At 35.2% G+C, this 13,250-nt stretch overlaps 1 protein-coding gene across 2 annotated transcripts in view; it reads right to left on the bottom strand.

The window, feature by feature from the left end:
- Window positions 1-13,250, bottom strand: part of PTPN12 (protein tyrosine phosphatase non-receptor type 12) — a 100,089-nt gene that overhangs the window by 29,442 nt on the left and 57,397 nt on the right. For both annotated transcript variants that reach the window (XM_058524076.1, XM_058524086.1), the window contains exons 6-8: window positions 12,927-12,998; window positions 9,077-9,136; window positions 7,051-7,193 (exon numbers count right to left, since the gene is read on the bottom strand). In XM_058524076.1, the coding sequence (XP_058380059.1) occupies window positions 7,051-7,193; window positions 9,077-9,136; window positions 12,927-12,998 (275 nt within the window). The remainder of the gene's footprint in view (window positions 1-7,050; window positions 7,194-9,076; window positions 9,137-12,926; window positions 12,999-13,250) is intronic.

Here is a 13,250-nt window from a genome sequence, read left to right as displayed (position 1 = left end):
GCGCAGGGGGCTTAGACTACACAGCCCTTTACCACCACACAGTGGCGGCAGGTGGAAATTGCAACCAGAGACTTCCAGGATGAGGAAAATCAAAACCAACACAGGAACCACAATGCAAAAATATATGAAATCACCAGACCAGAAACAAAATGACAAGCACCCAGAAATCAACCCCGAAGACACAGAAATCCATAAACTAAATGACAGAGATTTCAAAATAGCTATCATAAAAACACTCAACGAAATACGAGACAACACAGACAAACAATTAAATGAGATTAGGAGTTTCTTCACAAAAGAGATTGAAATCATAAAGAAAAACCTATCAGGGCTGATGGAGATGAAGAACACAATGGAGGAGATAAAGGAGAATCTGGAATCTTTAAAGAACAGAGCTGACAATATGGAGGAAAGAATTAGTACTTTAGAGGATAGGAATACAGATATACTCCAGATGGAAGAAGAGAGAGAACTAAGACTAAAAAGAAATGAAGAAAGACTCCGAGAAATATCGGACTCTATCAGAAAATGTAACATAAGAATTATAGGTATTCCTGAGGGAGAGGAGAGGGAAAGAGGAACAGAGAGCCTATTCAAGGAAATAATAGCTGAAAATTTCCCAAATCTGGGGAAGGAGCAGGAAATACCAGTAAGCGAAGCCAACAGGACGCCTATATATATTAACAGACAAAGGCCTTCACCACGACACCTAGTGGTAAGGCTAGCCAGGGTCAACGACAAAGAAACAATATTAAGGGCAGCTAGACAAAAACAAAAAATAACGTACAAAGGAACTCCCATCAGGCTCTCAGCGGATTTCTCAACAGAAACTTTTCAGGCTAGAAGAGACTGGAATGATATATTCAAAATACTAAAAGACAAAAACTTTCAGCCAAGAATACTCTATCCAGCAAAAATATCCTTCAAATATGATGGAGAAATAGTAACTCTCCCAGATAAACAAAAGCTAAGGGAGTTCATGGCCACGAGACCGCCACTACAAGAAATACTCAAGAAGGCCCTCAGGCCTGAAAACAAGAAGAGAAAGGGAACACAAAGCTTGGAGTAAGGAGAAAAGTAGGTAGACAAAATCAGAGAAATAGTAGATCTTTACCGGAATAGGTTAGCAACCACTTAAATACTAAACTCAAAGATCAAAGGAAGAAATTCACCAAAAATAAATTTAACCTCATCACTGTAAACACACAGCCACAACACAAGATAGAATAAGGTATAACAAGAGCAACTTAGAAGGGGAAGAGGAAAGTGACTGAATTGACTTAGTATAAGGAAATAGGAGGCTATCAGATAATGGACTATCTCATACAGAAGATTTTTCGCCCAAACCTCAAGGTAACCACTAAACAAATAATCAAATTAAAACCACATATGATAAACAAAGAGAAAACTAGAAGAATCATAAGACAGAACAACCAAACTGAATTGGCAGTCCAAAACAAATGGGACAAGAAACAAAGGAAATGCAAAAGAACCAGAAAATAAGTGACAAAACAGCAACATTCAACCCTCATATTTCAATAATTACCCTAAATGTAAATGGATTGAACTCTCCAATCAAAAGATACAGAGTGGCAGGATGGATTAAAAAGCAAGACCCAACAATATGCTGCCTTCAGGAAACACATCTTAGCACTAAAGACAAGCACAGGCTCAGAGTGAAAGGATGGAAGACAATACTCCAAGCTAATGGCAAACAAAAGAAAGCAGGTGTTGCCATACTCATATCAGACAAAGTAGACTTCAAGATAAAACAGGTTAAGAAAGACAAAGAAGGGAAATATATAATGATAAAAGGGACACTCCATCAAGAAGACATATCACTTATAAATATATATGCACCCAACATAGGAGCACCAATGTACATAAAACAACTATTAACAAACCTAAAAGGAGAAATCAACAACAACACAATAATAGTAGGGGATCTTAACACCCCACTTACAGCAATGGATAGATCATCCAGACAAAAAGTTAATAAAGAAATATTAGACTTAAATGAAAAACTGGACGAGATGGACCTAGTAGACATATACAGAGCACTCCACCCAAAAACAGCTGACTACACATTCTTCTCAAGCGCGCATGGAACATTCTCTAGGATAGACCATATGTTGGGAAACAAAGCAAGCCTCAATAAATTTAAGAAGATTGAAATCATAACAAGCATCTTTTCAGACCATAAGGCTATGAAACTGGAAATGAACCAGGAAAAAAAAACTGGGAAAATGACAAAAATGTGGAGATTAAACAACATGCTACTGAACAACCAATGGATCATTGATGAAATTAAAGGAGAAATCAAAAACTATCTGGAAACAAACGAAAATGATAACATGCCATATCAAACCATATGGGACGCAGCAAAAGCGGTCCTGAGAGGGAAACTCATAGCGATACAAGCCCACCTTAACAAACAAGAAAAAGCCCTAATAGGCAACCTTAAATTACACCTAACAGAACTAGAAAAAGAAGAACAAACAAAGCCCAAAGCCAGCAGAAGGAGAGAAATAATAAAAATCAGAGCAGAAATAAATGATATTGAGACCAAAAAAACAGTAGAAAGGATTAATGAAACAAAGAGTTGGTTCTTCGAGAAGATAAACAAAATAGACAAACCCTTAGCCAGGCTAACTAAGAAAAAAAGAGAAAAGGCTCAAGTAAATAAAATTAGAAATGAAAGAGGAGAAATTACAACGGATACCATGGAAATACAGAGGATTATAAGAGAATACTATGAGAAATTATATGCCAACAAATTGGACAATCTAGAAGAAATGGATAAATTCTTAGACTTATACAACCTCCCAAAATTGAACCAAGAAGAAATGGAGAATCTGAATAGACCAATCACAAGTAAAGAGATTGAAATAGTAATCAAAAACCTCCCAAAAAATAAAAGTCCAGGACCAGATGGCTTCTCCAGTGAATTTTACCAAACATTCAAAGAAGATTTAATACCCATCCTCCTCAAACTATTCCAAAAAATAGAGGAAGATGGAACACTTCCTGAATCATTCTATGAGGCCAACATCACCCTGATACCGAAACCAGACAAAGGCAATACAAAGAAAGAAAATTACAGGCCAATATCGCTGATGAACATTGATGCAAAAATCCTCAACAAAATATTGGCAAACCGAATACAACAATATATTAAAAAGATCATACACCATGATCAAGTGGGATTTATACCAGAGACGCAGGGATGGTTCAACATCTGCAAATCAATCAACGTGATACATCACATCAACAAAACAAAGAATAAAAACCACATGATCATCTCAATAGACGCAGAGAAGGCATTTGACAAGATACAACATCCATTTATGATAAAAACTCTCAATAAAATGGGAATAGAAGGAAAGTACCTCAACATAATAAAGGCCATATATGACAAACCCACAGCTAACATCATACTCAACGGGGAAAGACTGAAAGCCATTCCTCTGAGAACAGGAACGAGGCAGGGCTGCCCACTCTCACCACTCCTGTTCAACATAGTACTGGAGGTTTTGGCCAGAGCAATTAGGCAAGAAAAAGGAATAAAAGGAATCCAAATAGGTAACGAAGAAGTGAAACTCTCACTATTTGCAGATGACATGATTGTATATATAGAAAACCCTAAAGAATCTGTTGGAAAACTGTTAGAAACAATCAACAACTACAGCAAAGTTGCAGGGTACAAAATCAATCTACAAAAATCAGTTGCATTTCTATATGCTAATAATGAACTAACAGAAAGAGAGCTCAAAAAGATAATACCATTTACAATTGCATCAAAAAGAATAAAATACCTAGGAATAAATCTTACTAAGGAGGTGAAGGACCTATACAATAAGAACTACAAGACATTATTGAGGGAAATCTACGATGACATAAAGAAATGGAAAGATATCCCATGCACGTGGATTGGAAGAATAAACATAGTTAAAATGTCTATATTACCTAAAGCAATCTACAGATTCAATGCAATCCCAATCAGAATCCCAATGACATTCTTCACAGAAATAGAAAAAAGAATACTAAAATTTATATGGGGCAACAAAAGACCCCGAATAGCTAAAGAAATCCTAAAGAAAAAGAACAAAGCAGGAGGCATCACAATTCCTGACTTCAAAACATACTACAAAGCAACAGTAATCAAAACAGCATGGTACTGGTACAAAAACAGACACACAGATCAATGGAACAGAATTGAAAGCCCAGAAATAAAACCACACATATACGGACAGCTAATTTTCGACAAAGGTGCTAAGGACATGCAATGGAGAAAGGAAAGTCTCTTCAATAAATGGTGTTGGGAAAACTGGACATCCACATGCAAAAGAATGAAAGTGGACCATGTGCTATCGCCATTCACAAAAATTAACTCAAAATGGATCAAAGACCTGAAGGTGAGACCTGAAACTATAAAACTCATAGAAGAAAATATAGGCAACACACTATTTGACATTGGGTTTAAAGGAATCTTTTCGGATGACATGCCTACCCAGACTAGGGAAACTAAAGAAAAAATAAACAAGTGGGACTTTATCAGACTAAAGAGCTTTTATAAGACAAATGAAATCAGAATCAAGATGAACAAACAACCAACCAGCTGGGAGAGAATATTTGCAAAACATACATCTGACAAGGGGTTGATCTCCATAATATATAAAGAACTCACACAATTGAACAACAAAAAAACAAACAACCCGATCAAAAAATGGGCAGAGGAAATGAACAGACACTTCTCCAAGGAAGATATACAGATGGCCAATAGGCACGTGAAAAGATGCTCAACATCACTAATCATCAGGGAAATGCAAATCAAAACAACACTAAGATACCACCTCACGCCCGTTAGAATGGCTATAATCACCAAGACAAAAAACAACAAATGTTGGAGAGGATGTGGAGAAACAGGAACCCTCATACACAGCTGGTGGGAATGCAAATTGGTGCAGCCTCTATGGAAAACGGTATGGAGATTCCTCAAAGAATTAAAAATAGAGATGCCCTATGATCCAGCCATCCCACTACTGGGAATCTATCCAACGCACCTGAAATCAACAATCCAAAGAGGCTTATGCACCCCTATGTTCACTGCAGCATTATTCACCATAGCCAAGAAGTGGAAGCAACCTAAGTGTCCCTCGACTGACGATTGGATTAAGAAAATGTGGTATATATATACAATGGAATACTACTCAGCCATAAAAAAAGACAAAATCGTCCCATTTGCAACAACATGGATGGGCCTGGAGCGTATTATGTTAAGTGAAATAAGCCAGAAAGAGAAAGACAAACACTGTATGATCTCACTCATATGTGGAATATAAACCAACACATGGACAGAGAAAACTGGACTGTGGTTACCCGGGAAGTGGGGGTGGGGGGTGGGCACAAGGGGTGAAGGGAGTCATATATGGGGTGATGGACAAACAAAAATGTACAACCCAAAATTTCACAATGTTAGAAACCATTAAAATATCAATAAAAATCAAAAAAAAAAAAAAAAAAAAAAAAAAAAACCTTGCCAAGCAAAAAAAAAAAAAAAAAAGAAGTTTGCCTATCACACAGGCATTAAAACAAACAAAAAGATAACAATATTTGGGAGAGTGGGGGGGAAATGGGCACTCCCACAAATTGGCAGTGGTGGGATTAATTATAATTAGCATCAACTTTATGGATAACAAGTTTTACAATATGGATTAAGACCATGATAACTTTCATGTCCCTTGACTTAGAAATCCCACTTTTAGATATCTATCCTAATGAAATAATTACAGATATGCTTATGGCTTATTTCGCCATAAGACTGGCCACTGGACATTTAAACTGTTGTTTAAAATAGCTGAAAAAGGATTGGAGAGATGTAATAAATTAAATGCCAAGGAATGGAAGTTTAATATAAAAGTATAGTGCAGTCATAATGTACTGCAGAAAAATATTTATATGATTAAGAAAGATGTACGTGATATATTAAGTGGGGAAACATTCTTAAAAAAATGCTATACACACACTGAAAGGACATTAAAGTTTTAACAATGGTCATCTCTAGTGGAATCGTGAGTGCTTTCCTTCCTATGCATTTTCTTTTTTTTTAATTTTATTTATTTATTTTTTCCCCCAAAGCCCCAGTAGATAGTTGTATGTCATAGCTGCACATCCTTCTAGTTGCTGCACATGGGACGCAGCCCCAGCATGGCCGGAGAAGCAGTGCGTCGGTGTGCGCCCGGGATCCGAACCAGGGCCGCCAGCAGCGGGGCGCACGCACCTAACCACTAAGCCATGGGGACGGCCCCCGATGCATTTTCTAGGTCACTATAGTTAACATACTATTTTGGTTGTAAATGGTCAGTTTTTTTTTTTAAAGGAAAATCTTCCTAACAAATTGGATTTATGAACTACATACATTGACTAGACAACAGTGACATAACAGGAAATAATTTCAACCTGTAAAGAAGTCAAGTCAAAGCAATTCCTTTATCTTTTAATTCTACAATTAAATAGATTTTTTTTCCTTTTAACCAGTCAACTAACCACTGAATTACTTATAGAAAAATATTTTTTAATTAACCAAGTGGTTAACTGATTCCCACATCTCCATCAGAAAGTCACTTTTCTGGCCCATAAGTAAAAAGCAGCTCTTTCAATTAGATAAGAAAAACTGTCTTTGGTGTTCCATCTACATTAAAAAAAATCTTTTAACTATTTAATAAACCAGTAGATCTCTGAGTCTGAGAAATTTCATTTACTTTTTATTACAAATGTGAATGCAGATACAAGTTACTTAAAGAGAAATTGATAGCAGTTTTATGAAATAAGTATTATGACTATAAGTCTTTTAGAAAAATCTTATGTAAATTAAAAATTAAGACAAGAATAATTGCCTCAGGATTCAGGTAGCTTTTACTATTTGGAAACCTAAATAATGATCTATCTAATGAAATTCCAAAAATTAGGTTTTAAAATACCATACATCACTCATATTATAATGTCACTTATGTTCCAAAGTATTTAAATATTTGGAAAATTCTTTCGTACCTGCAATGAATACAAATAGGCACATCTTCATGTTCTTGGTATTTCCTCATTAAGCTTATCATGTCCAGAATAGAATCAAATGATGAGGGAACATCATGGTCCGGCCAGTTCACATAGTGAAACTGATATAGCCTACGAGATTCCTTCAAGAATAACATAAATTCAACAATTGTGAAAATACATATGCAAATTTTAAAGCATACAGAAAAGCTGCACATCTCACTTCACTGCTATTTCTAAGATATTTATGTGGTATTTACTACTGCCTTAAAAAAAAAAAACCAAATAAATGATAGCCTACATTTATTGACTATTTATTCACATACCAAGTATTCATATAAGGGCTTCACATATAACAATTTATTTAATCCACATGTAACGCCATGAGGAAGGTACTGTTAATTTTATCCTCATTTTATAGGTAAGGAAATTGAGACAGAAAGATTAAATAACTTGCCTAATGTTTCACAGCAAGTGACAAATGTGGGAACTGAACCCAGGCAGTCTTACCTCCAGAGCAAGCAAGTTAACCACTACACTATATATACTATTCAATTAATCTATAGTATTAAATGGATGAGCAATATATCATAAGCATTGTATTAGAATCTATTGTAAGTAACAGAATATTTAAATTGAAAAAAAAATTAGAAATAAACTTGTCCAACCCTAAACCCACTTGTCTTATTTTAGAGTAGTGGTTCTCAAAGTATGGTGTGGGCCCCTCTCACATCCCCTGACCCTTTCAGGGCGTCTGTGAGTTTTAAACTATTTTCATAACAACACTAAGGTGTTATTTGCCTTTTTCACTCTCATTCTCTCATGAGTGTACAAGCAGAGTCTTCCCAAGGCTACATGACTTAGGATGATGTCATTACTTTGACAGCTAGCGGAATATATCCCTGGGTATTCATGTTTTTAAAAAAAATTCTCAGTTTTAACTTCAAATACAGCAAATATTGAAAGATATAACCCACATAAACAAAAAATCTTTGGAATCTTCAATAATTTTTAAGTCTGTAAAAGAGTCCTAATATCAAAATGTTTTGAGAATGGCCATTCTAGGTGTTTAACAGAAAGTGCACAGCTTGGAATCCAGGCAAAACTGCATTCAAATTCTACTTCTGTCATTTACTGAGTAACTTTAGGTAAGCTACTTAACCTCTCAAAGACTCTATGTCTTCATCTATGTGCAAAGGAGATAACAGTATCTACCATTATGAAGTTAGGAAGATTGAGATGCCTGATACACTACTAAAATTCAATAAGGTACCTATCGTTATTACTATAGATAAAAAAAAATAGCAACCAAAGTATAATAAATGACTCAACTAAAGGGACATGATTAGTCAAGTCAGGGGGCAGTAAGAGAACTGGAACCATGTCTACTTGTAACAGGTAGGAGTTCTAAGTATGTTTACAAATGCACTAGCTGAGGAAGAATGATGCACCTCACGGCCAAGCTGAATTACTTACAATAGTTCTAAAATTAAGGTACTAGAAATAGAGAAACTGAGGAATAAACTGACAAGCATTCTCTAATGTCCATCAGATTTTTCTTTGATTCCTTCCTAGAGAAATTATTATTTTATATAGCTCTGAAACACTGAAGTCAAGGGTCTCAACAATATCTGTCTAAACGAAGACTTAACTTTGATAGCAGCTTGTCTCTTTCTAAAAAATTGTCAACTAGTAAAAGCAGGTAATAATTATGTAAACAATGCTATAATCTGCTTACGCTAGAGGAAAAATATTCATAGCAAAGAAAACAACTATTCCAAATACATTACATTTAATTTAGGGAAAGTTGTTCTAAGTTAGTTAAAATTTACATTACTTTATTATCTAATTTGATAAGCATAAGGTTCAAGATACTAAATAAAACATTATACTCTGATTTTCTTCATTATTTTACATAATTAAAAAAATTAATGAATCTCCTTAACTATGTAAGATAATATATTATTTATATATATTCTCTTTAAAAACTATCCTTAAAAATTGTGTCTAAATGGAAAATACTTACATTTTGAAATTCAAGTAAGAGTGTCCTAATGAAATAGTCTGTTCTTGCTTGTTCAGCTTCCTAAATAAAGAGAAACAATTAAAACAAAAACATATACACACCAAAACAAACAATAACCTCATATTTAAAGCCCACAATATAAAATTAATGTTTAAAATTTCAGGTGTACCTGGTAATTATAAAAACAACCATCCTAAAAATCATCACTTTGTTCATCTAAGCTTTATTTATAGTATCTTTCTTTCTTTCTTTCTTTTTTAAACAGAAGTGTCTGTTAACCAATTAATTAGCTAGGAGTCTATCATCCAATAAAATATTTGCAAAGTAACAACCATCCCCAGAATCATGTAACAGAAAATAATACAAACAAAATGTCACTCCTCAGTACCTACCACCATCTACAACCATTTTATCTACTTGACTTTCTCTACCTAACACTCAACTCAAAACTGGATGCCAACTGAGGAAGAAGAGGATGTACTCAGAAAATCCGAAATTATTATTTTGGTTGATCATAACATAACCACTTTAAAAGTCTCTTACCGTCATTTGTCAAAGTATCAGAGAGAAGCCTCTACATCAGTTTGTCACTAAGCAAACTATTCTTTTTATCTTATTAGTTAAAACTACAGATAGGCTAGAACAGTGATTGTCAAGAGCAAGAGTATGCTGTTTTATTAATAAAAAAAATTAATGTTATTCCTGCTTTAATTTTTAATATCATAGTAATTTATTTTGAACTTTTCAAATAACATTAACGGGAAAGTATATTTTTATTTTCATCAAAAAGGAGTATGTGGGGCCGGCCTGGTGGTGAAGTGGTTAAGTTCCCACGCTCCACTTCAGCGGCCTGGGGTTCACCAGTTCGGATCCTGGGCGCGGACCTACGTCCGACTCATCAAGCCATGCTGAGGCGGCGTCCCACATCGAGCAACTAGGAGGATGTGCAACTATGACATACAACTACTGGGGCTTTGGGGAGAAAAAGGGAAAAAAGGATAACAGATGTTAGCTCAAGGTCAATCTTCCTCAAAAAAAAAGGAGTATGGATGAAAACATTGGTCCAGGTTTTAACTTTTTCTCACCTGTAAAGGGTGAGATAGGCCATAAAGTCTCCGTCTACTCAATTTTGCTGTTGTGATAGGCAAATACTTAAATTAATGGGCGTGGCTGTATTCCAATAAAACTTTATTTACAAAATTAATGGGCGTGGCTGTATTCCAATAAAACTTTATTTACAAAACAGGGAGTGGGCTAGACTGACCCATGGGTAGTGTGCTGACATCTGGTAAAAGTGGTTATATGCAGCAACATACAACTCAGCTCCTGTCAGCCATCCTCCCCCTTTCGCCAACACTTCATCCTCCTCATCCCCAAACCAAGAAATCTCCTGATATGGTCCTTTCTCAGTCTCAAACACTCTGATTGCGAAGTAGTCAAGTCATTTACTAAGGTTATTTTCACCAGCTTCCTTTCTGTTTATAAATTTGATTTTAGTTTACATCAGTGACAACAAATCCTGAGTTGTCTGAAACACCCACAAGACAAACAAATTACTTTCCATTTTGAAATCTTGAAAGATTTTTGCTTCTTCAGCATGGATCAATCCCAACATTGACAAACGATACCAGCTGTTACTAATCAAATCAAACCTCTTATCAAGAGGACGTTCTTATCTTTTAGTTCAACTGGAAAACCACCCAAAAAAGTCAATTCATCTTTTTCCAAATTATAAACTATTTCTTTCTTTCCTCTACTCATGATTGCAAGTTGTTTACTATTCCTGATGCCCAAATGTTCAAAAACTTCAAGTTGTTTTGTTGTTGAATATTAGGCACTGTATGTTTTCACTTGAATTGTGATATTTAAGTACACTTATTACATTTAAATTTTAACACATGCCCAACGCACAGAACTAGGTTTCCTGGACTGTCCAGGGACTTAATATTGTAGAATACTTTCTGGATTGGTGAGTGGGAAGGTGCTCCCTCACAGAAGTAGACAATGTGGTATGTACAGGTTTTTATTCATTCCAAATAATATGAAATGCAGTAGGAGTTTTAAAATTTTTATATTTAACCCACAAACAGTTAATTCTAACCAGAACTTTAGAGTACTGACTGCATATTAAATACAGGCAGTTCAACTATGAGTTATAGTTAACATTACAAAAATCACATTGCATTTATAAAGGAGACTGTGTAACACAGCTTGAGTTTTTTCTACGACAACCTAGAAAGCACTAAACTTTGGGTATGCATCAGAGGAATTCAGAAGTTGTAAATACAAATAAGTCATGAAATTAGAGACTTCCTGAACTCCCCAATGACAAGTAAAATCACAGAACTTATATTTCATTTAACCGTGAATGGTTAAAATGAATGGTTAAATGAAATATAACCATTGTTTATATATAAGCTTGTTTAAACAAAGTTAAAAACAAGCAATTTTGAGATGTGGAATGTGATGGTTAATTTTATGTGTCAACTTGGCTGGGCCATAGAGTACCCATATACCCGTCAAACATTATTCTTGGTATTCCTGTGAGGGTGTTTTTGGGTGAGATTAACATTTAAATCAGTGGACTTTGAGTAGAGCAGATTGCCTTCTATAATGTGGGTGGCCCTCATCCAATGAGTTAAGGCCTGAATGGAACCAAAGGATCAGCCTCCCCCATGTGAGAGAGAATTCTCCAGCAGACTGCTTCCATCTGCAGCATCAGCTCTTCCTGGTTCTACAGCAGACTGTCTTTGGACTAGAACTGAACATCAGCTCACGTGGGTCTCCAGACTGCTTGCCTTCAGACCACAACTCCGCCTTGGCTCTCCCAGTCTCCAGGTTGCTGGTCTTCAGACTGGAACTGAAGCATCAGCTCTCCTGGGTCTTCAGTTTGCCCACTGACCCCACAGCCTTTGGACTTGCCAGCCGTCATAACTGTGTGAGCCGATTGCTTATAATAAACCTCTCTCTCTCTCTCTATATATGCATCCTATTGGTTCTGTTTCTCTGGAAACCCCTGACGAATACAGGGAAGTTATTCATTTTCATGTATACTCAATCACGGTCTTTTGAGTTGAGTAAATAAGACAATATATTTCTTTCAGGTGATTAAGAAAGATGCCATCATGTGTAAGCTAAAGCAGTTTGTCTGGTTCTAGTCTAAAGCTTACTTATATTTCACTTCTTTGTTTTTCTTTCATTGTTTTTGTTTTTACTTCATTTTCTCAGATTTGTGCTGTGTTAGTTTTAGAATTTGAATTTAATTCATTTCCAGAACTCATTAAACACTTAAGTATATATTTTAAGCGTCATATGAAATTATCTGCCTAGAAGTAAATTATCTGCCTAGAAGAAATTATCATCCTAGAAGTAAAGGATGGCAGTTCTCAAACCCACCTTTGTATATAATTATGACAACATAACATAGATAGGAAAGATTAACATGATAAACTATACTTCAGTCATCAAGGGTCTTTTCCATTTATTCACTTTGAAACTAATATTTTACACCAGTTTTCAAATAGATCACTCAAAGCAGTTACTCCATTTACTCATATACGTAAACACTTATTATCAACTTACAAAAAAGCCTAACAGAATTAACATAATAAGGTACAAGGAAATTATACATTTATGAAAAGTCATTCCCAAAGCTTCTAAATGTAAAAGTAGTATAAAAACAAGCATTATTATTAATATTTGTTTATTGTAATTAAGTGTAGATTTACATGGAAACATTGAGTGCTTAGCTTATATAAAGCTGGCTTCATACCATATTATAATTTAATTATTCATCAGTCTAGCATGGCAATTTTCTGATTAAATAATGTATATAAAAATAGGTACTTACACAAGAAATTTTAAACGGTGCAAATGTTATAGGGTCTTCTCCATACAAAGGCCAATAGCGCTCACATTTTTTCTGTTGTCCAAAAAAAAAAAAGTTAGTAAGTAATCCATATGATGGTTTTTCTTGAAATTTTACAAATATTTTGTGCCCTGGTGTTCAGCTCATTACTCCTTCCCAGAAAATACAAAAACTGCCATCACTAGGCAAGGAGCTTGGAGAGCTTAAACTTATCCAACTGTTCTTAAAGGTAGGCTGCTGTGTTCTAAGATTAGTCGTAAGAACCTTATTAACATGAGTGTATAAGCTGTTCATTGCTATCTGCAT

The sequence above is a fragment of the Diceros bicornis genome, chromosome 3 (genome assembly GCF_020826845.1).
Source record: "Diceros bicornis minor isolate mBicDic1 chromosome 3, mDicBic1.mat.cur, whole genome shotgun sequence".
In the NCBI taxonomy this organism is placed as follows: Eukaryota; Metazoa; Chordata; class Mammalia; order Perissodactyla; family Rhinocerotidae; genus Diceros; species Diceros bicornis.
Note: the sequence above shows the minus strand (reverse complement) of the source record. Positions and strands in the feature narration are given on the sequence as shown.